General features: G+C 49.8%; 1 protein-coding gene across 1 annotated transcript in view; it reads right to left on the reverse strand.

Annotated features, from left to right (window-relative positions):
* Positions 1–23691, reverse strand: part of LOC119378718 (AP-5 complex subunit mu-1) — a gene marked incomplete at its 5' end in the record, with an annotated part of 202112 nt that overhangs the window by 99350 nt on the left and 79071 nt on the right. The window contains 1 exon segment of the mRNA XM_037647755.2: positions 1511–1629. Within this exon segment, the coding sequence (XP_037503683.1) occupies positions 1603–1629 (27 nt within the window).

Here is a 23691-nt window from a genome sequence, read left to right on the forward strand (position 1 = left end):
AGATCACCTTAGTTATTGTGTCATTATCCCACATTTCCTTGATTTGCTTTTAAATGCGAAGCACTTCTTAGCGAACCCAAGGCAGTTTGAGCATTTCCATCTACGTATCTATCTATCTAGCCGCCCACGTCTGTGTGCTCTCGTGATAGCCTTCTTGGCTTGGTGTAGACCAAAACTGGCATGGGAGGGTAACAGGGTTGGACGAATATGACTGCTTGGTCATGACATGAATAACATGAAGATCCTGTCCCGTACGTTTCCTCGAGACACGTGTGACACATATACCCCTATACCACGGCCAACGGTAGGCGGGTATGCGCCACAGGGGATTGTCAGTTTGTCTTCCCAAGGACGCCGAGAACAGCAATTGGTAGTTTAAATGCGAGAGCATAAAGAAAAACCAACATCGGCAGCGTTGACCCGACAAACGCAAAGAAGAAAAATCAGTACCCCAGCAGGAATCGAACCCAAGCATTCTGAGTGGCAGTCAAGTATTCTACCACAGAGCCACCCCACGTCTTTAAACTGCTTTGGAAAAAGACCCCTATGCAGGCGTAATGTCGGAGCAGCCTCAATTCTGGTTGCAGTGCTGACTATATAATTTTATAAAAAAGCAATAAACATTACATATCTACTCCTATGATATGGGCGTAATGCCGAGCTAACGTCAATTGTGGTTCCAGGGTTGGCTCCGCTTTCATAGAAGTTTAATAAACATTACCTTTGCATTCCTATGATTCAGCAAGCTATATCAAGCGTTGCTCGACCCAGGAGGAATGAGCTAACGAAATTTACGTATGATATTCACATCATCGCACCGTAAAGTGTCTTTCGTTTCGATAATACTCACATCTGTGCTCCATAAGTTACCCTTTAAACACGAGTGTAATTGACGTGCCTGGTAAGGCCACGATGTGCACACAACTACTACGCTTACAAAAACACGTCGATCCACCGCATAACGTTTGGATTGAGGCCAAAAAAAAATTGCAGCATAGACAACTACTCGCTGATTGTTTCGCATGAGACCGATTCCCGCAAAGCGTCGGATCTGCCGAATTTTTTCTTCAATCTTCTTTGTTCTTTCCTTCTCTGTTTTTGTTTTCAATTGTTTCTATTATGCTTTTTTTACTGCACTGCATTTTATTTAGCATAGTGTTGCTTTATATATTGTATTTCCCATTTTAAACTGTATTTTATTGTATTGCTATTATTTCATTTCATATTTAAACTGTTTCTGCCTGTTAATCACCTGCTAATCTTCTGCCAATTTTAGAATTCAATTTTGCTGTGCTAACAAGGGACTCGTAGCCTGGGACCCTCATCTGTAGACAAGAATATTATGTAACTGATGCATATGTAACCAATAAACTGAAAGAGCCAGCGGATCCAGCCACAGCTTCCCTAATGGCACTTCCCATTTTCCTGTGGATAAAGCATTTTGAACATCGTCATCGCGCCCTTTCTCTATGCCTCATGCAAGGTCAACAGGTGTGAATTGTGCACTGACCCTCATAGAGTAGAGGCCCAAGATGGGGGGCACTGCAACTGGTGGCGGCAGGAAGTAGCGCACTGCTTCAACAGGATGCGTAGGTGGCGGGCTCATGTGAATGCACCATATTTGGGCACCTGCAGCGATAATGAATTTTATTACACATTCCCTCAAGTACCTAGGCAATCAATTCAGAGTACAGTGTTGGGATATTTTATTATAAAAAAAAGGTGGATTCGAAATAAGGTGGTCATTTTCTACCATAAGCAATACCTGCACACTTACTTTGTGAAGCTTGAGTGGTTATCATGGTTGAATGGGAAAAAGAGAGCATATAAGAATTGGAGCAAAGAAGAGAGCGGAAGGTTCTGCAGAAATAAAGAAGACAACAATAACACAATCCAATGACACCTGTGTTGTATGTGTCATTGGTTGTCTTTAAATTTGCACTTCTGTTCTCAAAGATAATATACAACCAACTAGACAACCAGTACCGTTGTTTTAGATTATCCCTAGAGCAGTATTTAGGTTTTCATGAGTAGGTCCCCCCACCAGTGTAACGTACTCCAATTTAGATCCTATTAGTTTTTTATATAACAGTTTCAAGGAAGAAGGAAAGTTCACTGCGCACTGGTTCTTTATAATGCCTTGTGGTTGTAATCTATCGCACGGACTTAGTATTGTCGTTCTGGTTATCTTGAATGTTATACGTGTGCATTAATTCACATATCTTTTTAAAATATTGTAATCTTTGTTCTCGCATGCCATGGAGCCGTGCATTATCGCGCACCGCGCGCTACTGCGAACAGCATACAAGCATACAAGCGCCCGTGATCAGTGGAAAATGAGTACAATGATCAAACAGCTCCATCTATAGTACAGCTCCATAACTCACATCGTGTTTGCAGTGTACGCTGACCGAAGGAAGAAAAGAAAACTAAAAGCGTAGTGGTGTAAAGCGAGAGCAGACGTGGCGTGCAGACTATGTACTTCGGCGCACACTGCATTGCGAAGCTTGCAAAGCGATGGCTGTGTAGATCTTTTGCAATCGGGTCTCGAATGGCAGCAATGATTTCTGCGGACGTGCGCAGCAGCGTCTGTGGCACTGCCTACAAACATTTATATACGTAAATCCTTGTTTTCGTCGATCTCCAACACCGACAGCTAGTGATGATCAGTCATGCTCTCTCGCATGTGGCGACCTCGGCCATCTGTTTTAAAATGCATATATTGTAATATTGTTCTGCAAGTCCAGCTTATGTTGCAGGTAAGCAACTAAATTGCACGCAGAAATAATAACTGAGGTTGGAGAGCGCTTTTGCGTGCAATCATTTACGAACCTAAACACAGTGTCGATCTTGTTGTCGAAACAAGTTCACGTCGGTATGTTCTTTTTCTTCGTTCAGGTAACTAATAAATTCGGTTAAATTTAGTGCTACTTTGTTCCCGGCATTATCAGGGCTCCCTCGTTGCCTGAACAGCACACGAAGCATTGGTCATCGCATAACGAATATAAATAATCAGCAACTAGCAACTGAAACATACTTATTGTAACTGCGCAAAAAACGGACAGAAACACGAAGGGCAAGAAAAGGACAACTGAAAAAGCAACTGAAAGGCTGCGATGCGCGACTGGTTTTGTTTTCGCGCCCAACAAAACATGGTGGACCGAGCTTATGGGATCGTCTACAGATAGTGCTGTACATTTTGAATATCCTCTATTGTACTTCACATGTGCTGCAAAAAACATTTGTTTTCAGCTCGGTTTTCTTCTGTTCATAACAGAGCTTGCCATTCTTGCGCCTGCAGTGGTGGTCCAGCCAGTTTAGGATTTGGAGCAATTTTTGGAGCAGAAAAGTCTCTTTTGGAGCAGATTTGAAGCACGAGGAACTATACTTTGGAGCAGGTTTGGAGCAGACAAAACGAAATTTAGGATCACTATTGGAGCAAAACATGTCTAAATTTTACGTGAACATTCTTATTAGTGTGCATACAGGAAATGCTGCTGCATTGTAAACAAGGAGACAAGGCCAACATCCATAGAGGCAGCCATTAATCAAGTTCTTAGCACAAAAGAGTGTCATATTCTGGCTTCACTGCAAAGCACAATAGTGTGTTGAAGTGAAGCATTAGTGACAAGGCAAGCTTGGCACATATGGTTTCTACGAATGACAGTGTCACAAGATCATTACAAAAAGAAGAAAATAATAACCAGAAAGAAGGACTATAAAAACTCGTTCCGAATGAGAACCTACTGTTTGAAATTGCCTGCGTAGATAGTGCATTCAATAATTGGGATAACTGGCTATGGATGATGCTCCACCCTACTCAATAACTGTTAGAGGCATGAGCACCGAGTGGCATTCTTTTCACTTTCAAGCACTTCAGTTTGAGCACTTACTCCCAGTTTTTCCGAATATTCAAAAAAGGTCTTCTGAAAAATAAAACTGATACAAAATTGGTACAAAAAGGCCGGCGGGGCCAGTGATCAATCCAGCCATGAAGGGGAGGGATCCACTTGTCCCAGGCAGCCTTAAAGAAGACAACTCCACTTGTCAAAACGTTGGCTTTAGCGGCACCCCGTGTTCACAAATTTTTTCATCTTAACGTGCTGTCAAGGTGCCATTGGCGGGTATGAATCCCGGGGCTACTTACATGGTTGCGGAATAAATATGGCGTCCCGCAAACAGGCCAGATGACAGAGGACAACCTACTGGTTAGGTGGAGGAGTCCCAACGTTTTTCTTGCTTGTTTTTTTTTTAATGGGGGGGGAGGACAGCCGAACCCCCCTACCCTCTCCCCCCACAATCACAGGCCCCTTGGATCAGTCGCTCACAGGGGTCCTACGAAAGGGTGCAGGAACGTTTTTTTTTTTTTTTAGGGTTCAGCGAGTGCTGAGAACTAACGCTCCTACATCCAGTTTGTTTCCCATTAATTTACATGTTTGCATTGCAGTTTGGATTTAACGAAGCACCACACGGCGCAGTTAGGTAGTCCGTGAACAGCAAGAAATCTCCGCGGCAGCGCCACTCAATGTTTGTCAGTGTGCGATTTGCGAACAAATGGTGACCGTCCCTGAGCACGCTCGCAAGCGTAGTTTTCAGCAAGCGGGAGAGAATCAGTTGGGAAGATTGCAAGCCGGGGCTACTTCGTTGACCTTTATTGTCGATTGACGGCAACACTGATGTTCCAAAGGCGTTTTAGGACACGTGAGAGCACTTGATTTTTATTTGTGGCTCACTGCGCGGCTCAGTTTCTACGTGCACTGGCTTGCCACTGCGTTACATCGGTTTTCGCAATCACGACGTGCAACGAGCGCTTGGACGTGCGCAAGCAGCAGTTGCCCCACATAGTGCCAGACATGCTCTATGTGAGTATCTAGGCTCAGCATTATGATAGACATACCGAAGAACGTTGCGCAGCGCAACGAAGAAGCATCTACTTTTTTTTACGAAATATCAAACAATCCTTTGCACGGCCGAATCTCCATTTGTGTGAACACGCCATTTACAGCGCGCAGTGCCGATAGCTGTTGCCGCTTGGCCCGCGGTGGCTACACTACGATACACAGAGTGACTCGCAAACGGAAAAAAATCACTTTTCTACGTGTTATCGCCAGTTCCCTGCAAAATAAGAGTGTGGCGACACACGGAACCACAAACCGGCGCAGCCTCCGCCTCGTCTCTAGCTAGCCCGGTGTGACGCGGCTGCACTGCTGCACCACGCCTCCGATAAGGGACAGCGCCACCGCAGCGTCACCGGAGGCTTACAACACCGACGATGGCTATAAAACCAAGCTGCCAAGCTCAGAAGATATAATTCCTTCGCTACCCGACTGAGCGCAGCGTTGGTATGCTCGCCCCGCTGCTGCTACTGCTAATAAACAGTCGTTATGTTTTATGTTGGAATGCGTCCTTCTATCGACACGGCATCCCACATCTGGTGACCCGGAAACTGAACAAACCGCACTGCCATGGCTGACCAGAAGCCCTCACCGCTCTGCACCAGAAAGTGCAGCAACTTCAACAGGAGCTGCAGACCCAGAAACAGCAGCATTCTCGCAACGCCTCCACAACCGAGGCCGTGCCTGCCGGCTCCGCTGAGGACATCAGAGCTCCCACAGAAGGTATCCCGCACGCTGCCTCATGCAACACCTGGCGTGTCGCTGTCAAGCTCCCGCCGTTTTGGGCGGACTTACCTGAGGTCTGGTTCACCCAGGTCAAGGCCCAGTTTTCCCCGGCGCGCATCACGCAAGACCGGACCCGCTACGATTACATCGTCGCCCACCTGGACGCACGTTATGCCAACGAGGTCCGGGTATTCTTGCCAACCCACCAAGGGCCAACCTCTATAAACATCTGAAGACTGAACTTATCGGCCGACAGAACTTATTGGAAGACAGAAGGTACGGAAACTTCAGTTCGCAGAGCTTGCTGAGCGCAGTAAACTTCTTTTGGGCCTAGTTGGTTCACATTCCTAGAAGTACATTTACAGCGCAAACGCAAAGACGCACCACAAAGCAAGGAACGACACACACAAGCACTGCTGTGTGTGCGAAGGTTTGCTGAGCGCAAACCTTCGCAGCTCCTGCACCACATGCGTGCGCTCACGGGCAACATGGAAGTCCACGATTCTTTCCTGCGAGCACTTTGGCTCCAACAACTCCCGCTGTTACGTCCAGGCAATTCTGCAGACTCGGGTTAGGCTACCTCTAGACGAACTTGTGGAGATTGCTGACTGCGTCATCGAGGTCTCCTTGCCGCAGTTATCGCCCACCATCCAGGCTGTCGCCACACCGCTGAACACCACAGGGCTTGCACGCCATATCAACGACATCGATCGACAGCTCACCTCCATTCAACAACGCCTGGATGAACATCTTCCGATGCACCAGTGCCGCCACCCGCAAAGCCGCGACCAGAACACCACTTCGTCGCCAGCAACCCAATAACAACGGCCCATGTTACTACCACCGACGCTTCGGGGACAGGCCCCGGCAATGTCGACCACCCTGTTCCGCTGGGCATGCGAAAACGCCAATGGCAGCTCGTACAGACGGCCACAAGCTGCCAACCCGGAGGTCGTCGCATCTTCGTCCACCGACCAAATCATGAAGCAGAGGTTCCTTGTCGACAGTGGTTCCGACATTTGCGGCTACCCGCGATCCCATCTTCAGGGTCTTCGTGCACCTACGCCTTTCGAGCTCAGTGCGGCAACCGCTCCACAATCAAGACGTACGGCTCGCTCCGCCTGCACACACCAGCTCAGGAAACTTACGCCGTGTCCTTCACTGGAATTCTGTCATCGCCCACGTCGCTGAGCCAATCCTTGGTTCAGACTTTCTGGCCCACTACAACCTCCGTCCGGACTGCAGCAACGACCTCTTCATTGACCGACAACGGGACATTCCACACGAGGCCAGCGAACGACCGCCCAACAGCCAAGCATCAAGGTACTCAGTGTTGACAATCATTTGCCGTACAAACGCCACCCTCGCCGAATTTCCCAGACTGACGCGCCCCAGCGGACTGCCACGCAAAGTGCAGCACACACTACCCGTGCACTACATCCGGACCACTTCAGGCCCCCCGGTTTTCTGCCACGCCCGTCGCCTTGCCCCATACCACATGCGCGTAGCCAAAGCAGAGTTCGAGGCCATGCTCCGCGAAGGAATCGCCCGCCGCTGTGGACGGTGCCTGGGCCTCGCCACTTCACATTGTTCCGAAGAAGACCGAATCCTGGTGGCCCTGTGGGGACTACCGTGCCCTCAATGCGCGCACCATCCCGGACAGCTACCCATCCACCACATACAGGACTTCGCCAATCGCATTCATGGCTGCCACGTGTTCTCCGTGCTGGACTTGGGAAGGCCTGCACACAGATACCCGTCCATCAGATGACGTCCCGAAAACGGCAATCATCGCTCCCTTCGGCTTGTTCCAGGTTTCCCTTCATGAGCTTCGGCCTGGAGAACGCTGGACAAACCTTTCAGCGCTTCATCGACGAAGTCGCCCGCTTCCTCGACCTTCTGCTTCGTTTACCTTGACGACATACTGGTATTTTCCCGCGACGCTGAAGAGCACCACAGGCACCTTCGTCTGCTCTTCCAACGCCTCAATGACCACAGTCTACTCATCAATACCTAAAAAGTACGCTAGGCGCTTCTGTCGTCCGCTTCTTCGGCCACGAAGTTTCATCTGAGGAAACTCGGCCCTTGCCCCAACGCATCTTGGACCTGCAAAATTACCCTCAAACCCACCACTGCCAAAGATCTTTGCCGTTTCCTCGGCATGCTGAACCTTTACAGGCGTTTCTTGCCACAGCAGCCGACTACCAGGCTCCCCTCCATGATGCTTTTGGCTGCCTACAAGGAAACTAACCGGTTACGTGGACACCGCCGTTAGCGAAAACTTTCGAAGAATGCAAAGCCGCCCTCTGCACCACCACACTTCTCACGCATCCCGTGCTAGACACTCCCTTTGGGACTCTTCACGGACGCATCTAGCTTCGCCATCGGCGCACCCTCACGCAACACTTGGACAAACACCTCGGATCCCTTGGCGTTCTCCTCCGAGAAACTTGTAGCTCGGAAAACGACCCCTTCAACCATCAGTTCCACTAACAAAACCACGACCACCGCCCGACAGTTTGTTAGCCCACTACAGAGAACCTCTGGCGATATACGAAGCAGTGCATACTTTCACCATATTCTCGAAGCACACAACTGCCACCATCTATACCAACCACAAGCCTCTTACTTACGCCTTCTCTCAACGTCGCGACAAGCTCCCGCCTGTACAGCAAAACAACTCTCCTTCATTGCACAGTTCACCACGAACATCCAACATGTCAGCGGCAAAGACAACCTGGTCGCCGACGCGCTTTCACGTGTAGCAGCCATCAGCTCTATGCAGATAACAGCGGACGTCCTCGCTGAGGCTCAGACTATGGATGCCGAACTGCAGGAACTTCTCAAGGGCAGATCCTCACTACAGCTGCAACAAGTCCCCATTCCAGGGTTGACTACCACAATCTGTTGCGACATGTCGACAGGACGAAGCAGGCCCTATGTGCCCCTGTCCTAACGACGTGGTCTTTTCAACCAGCTCCACAACCTCAGCCATCCCGGCATACGTGCCTCTACATGCCTCGTGGCTGACTTCTATGTTTGGCCCTCCATGCAGAGGGATTGTCGCACCTGGGCACGCTCCTGCATTCAATGCTAACGCGCTAAAGTCACCAGGCACGTCACGTCACCACTCTGAACATTCCCTCAGCCCACCGGTCGGTTTGAGCACGTCCACCTCGACATCATAGGAGCCTTTCCCCCGGCTGGACCCTATTGCTACTGCCTCACCGCCATCGATCGGTACACTCGATAGCCCGAGGCATGGCCCCTCAAGGGAATCACCGCGGAAGACGTCGCCTCGGCCTTCTTCGCCGGCTGGATTGCTCGTTTCGGCGCCCCTCGCCGCGTAACCACCGACCAAGGACGACAGTTCCAGTCGCACCTTCTCAGGCTCCTCGGGCTGACCATCGGTTTCAAACGCTTGAGGACCACCACTTACCACCCCTGCGCCAACGGAATGACCGTGTTTCCACCGACAGTTCAAAGCAGCTATTATGTGCCACCCGGACAACCTGGCTCGAGGCCTTCCCAGCCGTCATCCTCGGTCTTCGCGCCACCTTCAAGCCGGACATCCACGCTACACCAGCGGAGCTCGTCTACGGGGAACCACTCCGTCTCCCAAGTTAATTTCTCGCTGCACTGCCATCCAGCACTACGACGTCCGATCCCACCGACTTCGTCACCCAGCTCCGATGCACCATCGCCGCCTTACGCCCGTCACCTGCAGCCCACCACTGCAAGCCTACACCTTTCGTGTTCATCGTGCACGCAGGCACGCTTTCCTCCATGACAACACCGTCCGCAGGCCTTTCCAGCCACCCTACAGCGGACCGTACCTGGTCGTCCATCGCGACGAAAAACTTCACTCTGCGCCTGAACGGGACCGGCTCAAGCCTGCATACATCGCATCGAACAAACCAGGCAGAACCATACATCCACAGGCATCTATCCATAGCCGCCGACGTCGCAGCCCGCTCGGTCACGACACGCTCTGGACGTCTGGTACGCCTCCCAGATATTTACATACCCTGAGGGCTCTGCGCTCCGCAGGGGGGGGGGGTGATGTGGCGACACGGTGCACAAACCGGGCGCAGACTCCGCCTCGTCACTAGCTAGCCAGGCGTGACACGGCGGCATGCTACACCACGCCTCCGATAAAGGACAGCGCCACCGCAGCGTCACCGGAGGCTTATGTCACTGACGGTGGCTATAAAACCAAGCTGCCATGGATGGAAACAACTTTATTGCTGCCAAGCTCGCAAGTTATCATTCCTTCGCTACCCAACTGAGCGCAACGTCGGTATGCTCAACCCGCTGCTGATACTATGCTAATAAACAGTCGTTATGTTTTATGTTGGTATGCGTCCTTCCATCGACACAGCATCCCACAAGAGAGACTATCGATGGCATACTAAACTTGCAACAACGGAGATACACACGGCGGCGCAGGATATGGTTAGGCTGAATAAAGCGAAAAAATTGCATCGGTGGGATGGAGCGAGTTGAGGGCACCGGCATCATTATGGAAAAGCTCCAGCTTTGTTCGATGCAAGACCAAGAATATTTTGGGCCATAAACGGTCCGATGCCGTGCAAACAGGTGGACTTGTGAACTTTGGCACAGTAGGTGCAGGCTGTACTCGAATGTGCGCAGCAAGGCTCAGGGATATGGGATTGTAGCAAAATGGCACAATTGGCACAGCTGGACCACCACTGCGCCTGTCTGCCTTTTCTGGCTTGTGGAGTGCATGCCTTGCGTATGAGAGTGGAAGAGCTGGAGCAGTGCGGGCTCGCCTGGCATCATCAAGATTGAGAAGCTGATGGATGAGCTCATCTCTAAAAGCTTGTAGAGGCTCTATCAAACAGAAATAAAACAATGTGAACAAACAGCAAGTCTCTTTGGCTACTCGCGAGAGAAGCGAATGTGAAACTATGCTCACCTATGAGTACTGACTGAAGTTCTGTGTCAATCCTCATCCGAATCGCTCTCCCAAATTAAATCCAGTTGTTAAAGTAATCTTCGGACTCCTCGCTGCTCGACTCATCAAAAAAACATCTGTTGTTGAAGCAGCGGAATCACTCGATTTCTTGCGAAGCCTGATGTGAGCCCAACCCATGGTCCGTTGCGTTCGCCACCGCCGTTACCCACAAATCTCTCATGTACCACCGCCTTCCGGAAAAATGGCAAACTATGCCAAAACAGAAAGTCTAATGATAATACTACATGCTAGATAGCAATACATGTAAAAACACGTGAAAATTTAAACTCGGCAGCGTGCGGAGCAGTTGATCATATATAATCGATGCTCCAAGGGAGCGGTCCCAAAAAGTTGAGAAGAGCTGGGCTGCAACTGAATTCCACGAAATGCACATTTGCCTGCTGTCAGATTACAGTGCTGGGCCATCTTGTAAATGCTGATGGTGTCCAACCAGATCCTGAGAAGGTCCGCGAAGTTTGCGGCTTTCCTGTGTCCCGCTCTACTTGTGACGTATGGAGCTTTGTCTGCCTATGCTCATACTTTCGTCACTTCGTCAAAAACTTTTCCGACATTGCTAGGCAACTAACAGATCTGCTGAAGAGAATGCCACATTTCATGGGCTCTGAGCAGGTATATCGTTCACCTCTTCATCGGCTTATGACCCATACTTGCCCACTTTGACCCATTTGCTTCAACAGAAGTCCGCACTGATGCAAAGGGTGACGGTATCAGCGCATTTCTTGCTCAACGGCAGCACGGTAGAGAGTGCATGATAGCTTATGCCAGCCGCCTGCTCTCACCTCCAGAGAGAAATTGCTCCATCATCGAAACAGCGAGGTTTGGGTTGTCGTCAAGCTCCAGCCATATGTATTTGGCCACACATTTTCAATCGTTATGAAACACCTTGCCTCTGCATGCTCACTTCTCTGAAGGACCTGACCGGACGTCTCAGCCGCTGAGCTTTGAGGCTCCAGGAATTTTCATTTACCGTCACCTACAAGTCTGGATGCTTGCACAAGGACGCAGACTCTCTTTCTCATCATCCGGTGGACTCTCCTGATTCCGTTTCGCATGACCCGGACAGCTGCGTGATGGCCTTTACTGACGTGAGCGATAGGCACACCAAACAACAGTGGAATAAATCATTGGAAACTCAACACTGTCCAATCTGGCAGCACCAACACCGCATTCCATATGTTCATGCTGCACGACGGCATCACCTATTGCCGCAATGTCAGCGTTGAAGGCCCTGAGCTTCTGCTTGTCCTTCCTCGTCATCTACGACCCGTCATTCTTGAGCAACGTCACGATGCACCGACGGTGTGATATCGCTGAGTTTGGCGCACATACAGCAGAGACCGCTCATAACTTCAGTTGCCAGCAGCACAAATATCCGCACTATAAGCCGTACCACACTATAACTAAACCAACATTTTTGAAAAGCTGCATGTGTGCACATGACCAACAGGCAGCTGCGCAATTCCGACTATCGAGGCATGCGACTGGGACGTAACTTTGCATCCGGTTAAATAAGAAAATGTTCGATTAGCATCCACGAACCTGCGGGGGCGGCATAACGAACGCGGAAAAAAGAATACGACGTAACGTAAAGTTGCCGACTAACTGTCACTGGTATCCCTGTCACTGCGCAGTGCGTTACCATGGACATCGCCGAGGTAACACACTGCACAGAAACTATACACCAAACGGCAACTGAAATTTCCGCATGCGTCCGATTTTCTGAGCGCGTGCGCGATGTCGAAAACAGTGGCGACCACGAACCACCACTCCAGTATTGCACATGCATGCCCTCGTTTTCGTTGAAGATGTAAGTCACCCCTTTTAAGTGTAACAACCGCGAAATGTTTCGTTGACTCGGCACCAAATCACAACTCTAATAGTCTGCAGCCACTACCAACGAAGCAGCTAGCACTAGTTAGGCCTAGCGTGTGCTGCAACTTAGCATGTCGTTGTGAGAAGCTTCACCAAGACAACACAGAGATCGGGCGTAGAAGAGGTCACACTCACGAGCTAAACCAAGGGCAGCACGCGTGAAACGAAGTTTTGGTTCGCGGTCTTGAGAAGAGCCCTGGCTACTATCCAGAAAAAGTCTTCCAAGCTTGTAAGTCCGCCTGTTGGTGGCAAAAACGAAAGCTCAATCGCGTCTCAAAGCATTGTCACTTGCAGGGTAATCGCGGTTGCATGCGCGATATCTGCACTCTGCGACGATGCAACTATTTTCTCGACAGAAAACCGAAGAGACAAACAGTGGCAATGTGCACTTGATGCGCACGCGGGCACCCATACCTAGCGGAGTGCACATAACAAGCGACCGAAGCGAAGGGGGCAAAGGCTTTTGCGTCACTTACGCAACCGCTCCCCCGCCTCTCGCCACGCACCCACTTCGGGCTCCACCCCGCTCCTCGTTCGTTCGTTTCGCGTCCCCTCCTCCTTCGTAACACGACCGTTGCTCTCTCCCAGCCAGCGCACCTCCACTGAGAAGTGCGCTCGCTCCCTCGCTTCTCTGAGAATTTTCCGCCAGCCACATTATAACCGGTCTTCCATCTTGGGGGACTGTACAATAAACGGTACGCGTATACATGAGGTTCTTTGGGAGGGTAAACAGGAGTAAGAAAAAACCGCATTACAGCCAGCCCTGCATTGTAAGCGGTTACATTATAAATGGTCTGAGCTGTATGACCACATGTGACGTCGATTCTTCTGGCCTGACCTCTACTGCTCAGTGCGTCATTATGTTGCTACTTGCGACCTATGCCAACGCTGCAAAAGACCTCCTCTGATGCCTGCTCAATATCTTCACGCAATTGAAGTTCCCTCTGAACCATTCTACCGCGTTGCCCTTGACCTGCTTGGCCCTTTTCCAACAGACTCTAGGAACTAAATGGATCGCCGTCGCTACAAATTATCCGACACGTCACACCAAACGAAGGCCATGCGAACTAGTTGCGCCGCTGAAGTCGCAGATTTTGTTCATCGTAATGTCATCCTCCTCCCCGGTGCACTTTGACAGCTGCTTACGGACTGCGGCCACTCCTTCTTGTCCTGATTTGTCGATGACCTCCTTCGTTCTTGAGCCAGAGCACAGTCTGTGCACCGCCTACCACCCGCAAACTAATGTTTGTGATGTTGGAATGTGGGCCCAGGATCCAGAATAATTCAACCGGCAGTCAGGTGATTCTGTACACACAACACAGACTTTAACACAACCGATAACTCTGACGATTCGCACACAACACTAAAGCATTCCTTATTTACATTCTAAACGTCCTACGCGCCTCGGCACACAAACTGTCCTACTCGCCGTTATGAACTGTTACAGCTGCGGCGAGGTCGGTCGTCACCAGTGTTCCTTGTGCAGTCAACAGTCGTGCTGCCTTGACCCTGGCGAGGTGGTGGTGGTGGTGATGGTGGCACTGCAGGCCGGTAGAGCACCAGGCCACTGCAATGCATGTTAACTGCCCGTCACCAACATGAGCCGCGGCCACCTCGTGACAACACTCGGGCCCCAGGACTTCAGGCCAGGAACAGACTAGGCCGCCGGTCCCCGTGTCAGCACCGGGCACAGAGCAGGAATCAGGCTCACCAAGTCCACATGGCTGCCAGACGCCTGGTTGAGTGACGCAGCCCAAAGCAGGAAGCCAGGCTCACCAGGTCCGCAAGGCTGCCGGACGCCTGGTTAAGCAATGTCGCGACCCAAACTGCCGACCAGCAGCTGCCATTCCAACCGTGACGCGCTCCCACTGCCCGAGCCGCACGCCCCGCTCGCGCTTCCTTTCCGTCGTGTTCTCCTCCAAGGCGTACCGCAGAGCAGAACTGCCGTTCCCTCTTCGCCCCGTCACGGGCCACACAATCCACATCATTACAGTCTTACTGAGCATCTTCACTGCACGCTCACAGAGATGCTTTTGATGTATGTCTCTAAAGATGCGACTGAGACGCCATGTTTGCCTATGTGACATGCATATAGTTAGTTTCGACATGACACCGAGGGATTTTCGCCTTTTTATGTTTTCTATGGTCGTAAGCACACATTGCCGTTTGAAATTATCTTGCCTTCCGTACCCTGTGCTATCATACAGTATAAGCTCGCGACATCATTGACCGGGCTCACATGGCTCATCAAATCGCCCGATCTCATATATCCACGTCACAGGATATGCAAAAGGGCCACTATGACCACCCGCACCTTAATATTTCCATGCGCACACCTTTTTGTATTTCTATGTAACATGTCCATTACATGTAAACCACTGCCTTTTGTAAACCGCGCCCGAATGTCTGAGAACCTTCCAGATCATTTTGAAGTTGTCTGATAGGCTTGAGCACGCAAAACCAAATAGTTGAGTTTATTCTGGAACTAGCGCGACCACCAGCGATAAGACTTGAATGTTCGATGCTGCATGTATAAATACTGACGCACCTAACCACAGATCAGATTACTTCAAGGCCAAAGACTGTTCACGCCGCTATCAGTTTAGAGTTTGAATCGCTTGCATGTTGTCTTTATTTTCCCGGCACAGGTTCGCCAAAATAAAAAGTTTAGTCCTGAACATGTCGACTGTTGCCTTCGTCATCACGACCACGCGAAATCTGGTGCTTCGTTCATGATCCGGACGCCCTTGTGAAGCACTGACGCAAGCCCAAGCCGCGATGAAGCCAACGCTAACGACAACCCGGATCGTAGAACAAGCCACAGGCAGAAGGGACTACAGCCAGAGTATGGGCTGCTTCCTGAAGCCACCAGGCAGCCCAGGATCGTGACATCAACCTCAACAGGCACGATGACCGCCGCAGCGTCCCCTACAGCCATCTTGATGCAGCAAACCACGGAGTCGCCGACCTTCCGGAGTCGCCACGTGAAGACCCCAAAACCTGGCTCGAGACGTTCGAAAGGGTCTCATCATTTAGCAAATGGAACTCCGAAGACAAGCTGTGCCACGTGTACAGTAGAACCCTGCTGATACGTTTTTGAAGGGACCGTAGGAAATAAACGTAAGAGACGGGAAACATAAGAGCCGAAAAACAGAAAAAACGGCAAAATATTTAGTGGTACAGAATTTTATTTCAATTCTTACGAGCAGCACGAAAATTGGCGCGCTCAGCCGCGATCTAGTCGATGGATAGAAACGCGGAGCTTAGGACGGCCTCATCCACAGAAATGTAATCAACGTATGTGATTTTTTTAACACCAACAGCTGTAGGCATGAAAGAACTAAGCACACGCAATCACGACCGGCGCGGCAAGTCCGACCATGAACCGCACGCACGACCATGCGAGCTCCAACCAGCTCGAACTCCTCCCGCTCTCCGACAAATAACGATGATGATGAGTCTACGCCAACACGACGGCAGAAGTGAATTCCAATCTCGAAGGCCTTGCTTTCGCAAGCAATTACGTCATACACGCCATGTTTGTGCAATACAAATCTCAAAGGCTTTTGTCAATAGTAAATGCCAATCACGAAGGCCTTGCTTTCGCGAGCAGTTACGTCATAGACGCCATCTTTGCAATTTGAATCTCGAAGGCCATGCTTTTCTTTGCATCAATTGAAAGATTCTGTTGCTTGCGCCTATCACGCGGCTAATATTACGGTCAAGCGAGGCCAAGCTGCGTGAAAATGCACCATGGCGGCTCTCTTTGGTAGTCACTCGGTCGGCTCCGAGCGCACTTCGCGACGTATCATACGGGAACGGTCCGACAGTTACGACGTAACAGCGGGGTTCCCAATACATTGTATCCTATGGGAGCTATGCCGGGACCGGCGGAAAACGACGTAACAGCCGAGAAAACGCAGCAGTGAGGAACGTAACAGCGGGGTTCTACTTACTTTTACCCGGAAGATGCACCAAGGACCTGGTTCGAGAATTGTAAGTCCACACTTCGAACCTGGGACATCGTTCGCAATGCTTTCTTGGAGACGTTCCTGAGTGTCGTCCGAAAGGAAATGGCCACGGCCCTGCTGGAGACAGGGGTGCAACACCCGAACGAAAACGTACCATCTTTGCGGAGGAAATGACCCAACTGTTCCGCCATGCAGACCCTACCATGCCCGAAAAGGAGAAAGTTCGCCTTCTCATGCAAGGATTCAAAGAGGAGCTCTTCGCAGGACTTATGCAGAAGCCACCGAGCAGTATTCAAGAATTTGTCTCTGAAGCGACATTAATCGAAAACACAATGTAAATGCGCACACGGCCATTCAACCGCCGCTCAATGCCACGCTATGTACTGCGTGAACAGCTGTTCCCGTCGCCCCAGCCTCAACTTGCCTCGATCGCAGATTGTGTTCGAGAAGAAATCCAACATTCGCTGGCCACTCCTGAACCACCACATCCCCAGCCACAAGCTATGAGCTATGCTTCTACATTCCGTTGTAAGCCCCCTCCGCATCCACGTCAAGACGCCGCCTCGCCCCAGTTCTACTGCCAAAAGCCACCGCCCCCACTGAAGTCATAAAGCCCGCCTGTCTGCCAACGGTACATGTGATGAGTAAAAGAGGGGCACGAAGCGCGTGCCGAACGTGGAAGCGCGGCGACGGTGCGCGAGAAGAAAGTCACCCGATGGCACGCGCACCAGCCACGTCGACGCAGAGGATTGGCCAGATAGGGGCTCGTGGCATGCGACCCGAGCCGTGATGGTGAACGACGAAGGATGATCGTGGCACTGTGCTGTGGGGCGCCGGACGGAGAAGATCGAGGAAGGAGCAAGCGTCGCACCCGCGGCGAAAGCGGCTGGTACTCGGTTCTGGAGGTGGTGGCACGCAAGGCCCGGGGAGTGGCCGTCAACCTTGGAAGGATCCAAGCGAGGCTGCCCGGACATGTCGCCCCTCAATACGGCAGTTCCGGGATCACCAGCAGCCCTTCTCTTCTCGGCAGGACGGCTGCAGACCACAGTTCAGTCAAGGAGACGCCCGTCACCTGTGGAGTCCTGAAGCAAGGGACCAAGGCCCAGTTAGGCCTAACCTCGACGGACCGAGGACGGAGAAGACCACTGGGGACACACGCGACGAGAGCAAGCGGTAGGCTGGACCAACGTTTATAGAACTTGCTTCAGTTGTCAAACTCCCCGCCTCCGCCGTACTCTGAAAGCGGCGCGCAACCGACTTCCGGTGCAGGTGGCGCTACTGCAGCAACAGGCTCTACGTAGCAGACGGCGAAGCGCGAGTGAAGGCTGCGGACAGCTGCGATTGTGCTCGCGAATATTGAATGGCTTATCAATAGAGTTACTTCAATATCATACTATCATACTATCAGTTACTATCAATAGAGTTACAGTAGAGAAAACGACGTACTTTTCCGTTTAGGTAATCGTGTTAAAAGCACGATTGTCTGCAGCAATATTTGAGACCGGGTCTGCACGTGTTCAGTGTTACGCGAATGACAGCAGGCACCGTGAGCACCGCCGTCGCTGCTACTCTCGTCATGTTCATTGCTACAGACATTAGCGCTACTTACTGGCTAAGTGCAATATTGAAATACCAGTAGAGTTGACTTTACAAACCTTTTTTGCCTGACTATATACCAGAAGAGTCTGCAAATGTTTTCGTAGGTATTTGGAAACAAATAGGTCATTGCATAATTTCGGTGGAGGCTCGCGAGGGAATCCCTTCGTGATGTGCCTCCTCTGACAGCCTTCGCCTTGCTCAATTACAGGTTTTATTGCAATTCGGATTACTGCTTATGTGAAGTGCCCAAGGAACGGCAAGAATACCACGAAAGGCCGCTGTACATTGTAGTTATTCATATCAATATAAAGCAATGTAGTAGCCACCGTAATTGTAAGGCACGTTTGTAGAATTTCAGTCTCGCAAGCTCGCGATACAGAAAGTTATTGATGTGTCACTCTATGAAATTTGATCGCGATAAAGTGTGACCAGGATCAAATCTTTCAGTCATGACCGACTCACTCGTGCAAATTGCGGAAAGGAGGCAGTCGCGCTCGATATGAACTACGTTCCGACCGGCCGCGACCATTCGAGATCGAGAATGGCCTTAACATGTACGATTCTGTGCTCAGCTCACACGACGTAATTCGCACTTAAGTGCCGAATGTTGCGTATAATTTAATCCTTCATTAAAATACTTTTAAAACTTTCGTGCACTTACTGTTTTTTTTTTCAAACAATCTTATTCTCTTTAAAGCAATAAACATTAAAACTGCACCGTTATTTTCCAGCTTAATTATATGTTTACTGTTTTGAAACGACAACCTTTCATATAATTTTGCTACTTTTTTTCCTTGTCATAGTATGCTTAACGTAAAGCACGTTCTTCGCTATGGCCTACAATTTTTAACCTTTCCCTTCAATGAAGTGCCGAGATAACAGTGGTTAATACTGGCGTAGCCGGGGGGGGGGAAGGTTCTGACCCCCGAAATTTTCTGTTTTATTGCGTATATATACACGCGCAAACATACATAAAGTATGATTGAACCCCTCCTCCCAAACAAAAAAAAAATTGGCTATGCTCCTGGTGGTTAAAGCTGTTCGGCTGCTGACCCGAAAGACGTAGGTTCGATTATGGTCGCGGTCTTCGCACTTCGATACAGGCGAAATGCTAGGTACCCGTGTACTGTGCTTTACCGGTGCCCGTTAAGCAACCCCAGGTTGTCGAAGTAAAGTATCCGAAGCCCTCCACTACGGCGTCTCTCATATAACCTGAATCGATTTGGGACGTTAAACCCCAAAACCAATGAATAAACATTCCCCGCAATTATTACGTGTACCTTGACTGTAATCGGCGGCGTAGCCAGGGGTGCGTTCGGTAATTCTATGCCCACCCTCCTTCCGGAAATTAAACTTCTCGCCAAGCCCCCACTGTCAATAAATCAGCTTTCCCGGTCTCGGTGCTTCGGAATTAGCTGAATACTATTATATGAAAAAATCAGTTAATAAAAGTGATAAGTGGTACATTTATAGAGTACAACAGTGCATGTCAAAAATACGCCTAAATCGCGCGTGTTTAATTGAAATGTTTGCGGGTTACTTCAGTATTTACAATTACACACTAGCCTCTGAAGATTTTCAGGAACATTGAGGCATTTCTATCCCGGCTTTCATGAATTGCTCATTAATGATTCTTTAGAAAACCAGCGAAAAAAGACGCACACACGAAGGAAGGAATCACAACACCACGCTAGACTTCAAATTGACATATACGTGAAAACCACAATGGCCTGAAACAACCAAAACAGCCAACACATGCACCATGCTCTCAGCAAAGTACAAAGAAAAAAGATAAAACACCATATTTGCCCTAACTCAATGTTTCCATCTGTTTTCGCGAGTTCTCTGAAGTTTAGTATGAAGAACTGACCCAGCAAGCAGCACTTCTACAACAAAATCGTTCATTAATTTGTGATTTGTCTGGCAGCCTTTTATCCCGCCTGATCATGCTGAGCCCAAAAGTTCCGCGGTCATTTTTTGTCCTATTGCCGCTGTACAGCCCGGCACAAAACATGTCGGCATCGAGGACGCGTAACACGTGTAACATCTTTTGCTGCGTATTACAAATCCGGAATCTCTTTTCGTCAATACAACGCAGTGACGCATCTGATCCGGCGCGCCGATACGGTAGCAGCCGTAGCAGCGGCCGCACCGGCGCACCTCGCTGAAGCCTGACTAAAGTCACTGGAACGGGAAAAGTACCGCGACCGTCCTGCCCGCCGCCATATTTGGTCCAGCGCGGCCGAAGCTGCGGCGGCGCGGTGTTGATTTTACGCGGAGTAACGCATGTTTTACGCAGTGCATGCGCTTTTGCAGCCCCGAATGAAGCATACCGTTGTTCGCTAACTGATTAGGAAAGAAATAGCGGCAGTTTTCACTTGCCTACACGCGCACGCACGTGTACTAACCCGATAAAGAAATGCGAACTTCGCGGCATTTACGCGCTCGGCTGGTGGCATTTATTAACTGCGACTCATTTCTTAGCGAACGTCTGCGAGTTTGAACGTGGTATCTATCTATCTATGAATGCCGTTGGGCCGCGAATAGACTATTTTAGTACTGCTGACTTACAGTAAAGTAACTACAGCAATACTGAACTACCGTGGTCAGCACGCAGCCGTCTTACTTTATAACACGTGTATGAGCCTTTCTGATCAAGTTACTGCACGCATGGAGCAACTGCCGCCGGTGTCCCCATATAAACTAGCTACGTGCAGACCACGACAGTACAGTACCACCGTATTTAACGCACGGTAAGCCACCACTGCTAAAATACCATAATAACGGGTGCAAACGGTCACGCCGGCGGCTACCCGACGTCGGCGGGGCCGACACCACGCCAGCATCGGCTAGCTCTCATAGGTCCAATGACGGCTTGCCGTCATCGGCTGAATAACGATAGGCCCGTCTCGCACCGACGCTGGCTGGCCCACATCGGCCCAAAGTCGGCAAGCCAGCATCGGCCCAACGCCGGCTAGCCGACATCGGGCCGATGAGGATGAAAGTAGCGCGAGCGTGATTTGCCGACGTGGGACCAATATTGCGGCCGCCATTTGCCGACGTTGGGCAGAGATCGGTCCAATGCCGGCGTGCTGCCTGGGATGTCATGACATGACTTCATCTGCCTCAAAGACGAACAAGGCTAGAGTGACCTAGAATAGGAGGAGTGTCCAAAGCGCCGCGCGAATACATGGGAGGAGCGAGGACCTTTTGCGGTGAACTTCCCCGCGCCGCGGCGCTGCCGTGCCGGACCCGTGGGCTTTCTCCGCGGCGGAAGCCGCGTCAAAGCGGCGAGCGTCTGCTACGCGCGTGATATTTTGGCCGCTATTAGCTAAAATTGCGGAAATCTGGGCAATATTTAATACTGCGTCACTGCAACATAATACTGCAGCGACTCATCACACAGAGAACATGTTTGTGTGTTGTGAAACGGGGTTTTTGTATATATCTTTGCAGCTGGTTTGTCTGCGCATTGGTCCACACATCCGCGGCTGTTTGAGGAACGCATCCTGCGCGCACTTAGTCGTGAGAAAAGGCGCTTAGCTTACTTTCGTGTGGAATGATGAACGTAAACTTGCTGCAGGAGAGAATAAACTGGAGATAACCAGGAGAACGGGGGGGTAGCACATATGCACGTAGTAACTAGCTCATGCATGCTAATGCGTTTGCACCCTTCATATCCTATCTTTTATTTCGTGCATTCGATTTGTTTTACAAGGCTGCTCCGGCGCTCTGCTGTTTCAAGCCATTTCATGCGAAGCCGAATGTGTCAGTCGGCGTGGCTGCGGTACCAAAGAAAAAAGTTACTCGCCTAACTCGCGTCTCGTTCACTTGGTATCACGAAAATTGGCACGGACGGGCACGAATGTACGTATGCCCAACACGACCGATAGGTCATGGCATCACTAACTCGACATGCTTGCCATTTGCGTAACAACTAACAATAATAATATGGCGTATGGCGCGCAAACCCGCTTTCAGCGAGAAATAATTCTGACGATGTGTGTCTGACGATTTGTTTTCGTCAGGTTATAAAAACGTGGTGGTCACCAATATCGATGTCAACATGTTAGACTTAACCATACATATTGAAGAACAGACCGCGTAAGAAATGAATGCGAAAAAATTACATGAAAAAAAAACGTGGTCCCTTATCCATTCGCCGGAGACAACTCGAAAACGAAGCCATCTTTTTTCGTCAGTCGATGCATTGATCCTCCCTCGCCCCTCTCCGAAAGCTTTCTGCACATAACGTGGTTTCGGACTGCCCACAGGATCGAAGGCATTGCAAGTTTTCGGCACCTCACCTGCTTTTACATTGCCTACATCGAGGGCCGAAGCAAAACTGCTAGCCGGCCCTAGTTGGAACGAATTCATTGTAGTACTTGCGCGAAAACAAACGACGTCATACGACGTCACGTTGAATGACGTCATAGTGACGTCACAAGTTTTGTCGACGTCATCGCGTGTGATGATTTTGTGCATCACTCGTGTTGGCTACGCGGGACGCCGACGGTCATTTTCGTGTTTGATGAGATGTCATAACGGGCTTTAGCGTTAAAAAAAAAACACCACAGAAAAATGACACGATAACAGTGCAACATCGTGTATGCCTCACTTCATGTTACGAGCGATCGCCCGAAACAAACGTGATTCTCAGTTAGAGCAGCTGATTGGCTTGCTTTACCCGTCTGGTCATCTCTTTATATTATTAAGAGATGAGCAGACTCGCTATTTAAGTACTCCGCTTCAGCACGAAATTGTGGTGGACGCTATATTGAGGTCATCAGGAAAAAGCGGGAAATTGCGGACGGTGCCCTGTTGGCGCGCACTCAACTGCCGCAGAAACAGTTGTATTTTATGTAACTACTCGTCCCCATCTTTTCGTAAAGTCTCTGAACCGGGCGAACGCTAACCTCCGAGAACCGTGAAAACATCTGAAGTTGAGAATGAGTTGTTTGAACGGTTTTCATTTCGCATGGTGAAGGCTTGAAGCAATGCACGCATCTCCCGCGAACGTTTCATACTGACGTTCAGCGATCCAATGCAACATGCGATAATATATATATATATATATATATATATATATATATAATATATATATATCGTATTTTCGTTCAGGCAGCTTGTACAGCAAGAATGGGGGCATTTGCAACTTTGTTTCATGATATCTGGATATTTGTTAAGGATTTTCTATATTACGCCTTTTATGCAAAAACTTGTGGAATAGGTTGTTTACCTGGCATTGCTTTTCTTTCAAATGTTTGCGCACGGTGAGCCTTGTTGTACGCTACCTCAGAACAAAATAAGCCAACAGCATTGCGGTCGTATGGCCGTCTCTACTCTTTTTATCTTTTTTTTTTGTTTCCCTTGCGTCTTCCCGGTGTGCTCCGTACATAATAAAGAGCTTGTGGAGGCTAATGAATTGTCAAATAAAGCGGTGTGCATATGGCTAGCAACCAGTGGCGACTATGAGTTAAAAGCCCGTGAAGTCACTGCGCGCAATATTCATCTGAATGCGCGTGCAATTTACTTTTTGTTTATTACTCTTAATTCGTGCATGCGTGACGCTATTGCCCGATTATTCGTGCGAATAGGGGTTTCTTTTTGTTATTTGCTTATGCGTGTC

This window comes from Rhipicephalus sanguineus, unplaced genomic scaffold, assembly GCF_013339695.2.
Source record: "Rhipicephalus sanguineus isolate Rsan-2018 unplaced genomic scaffold, BIME_Rsan_1.4 Seq941, whole genome shotgun sequence".
NCBI lineage: Eukaryota > Metazoa > Arthropoda > Arachnida > Ixodida > Ixodidae > Rhipicephalus > Rhipicephalus sanguineus.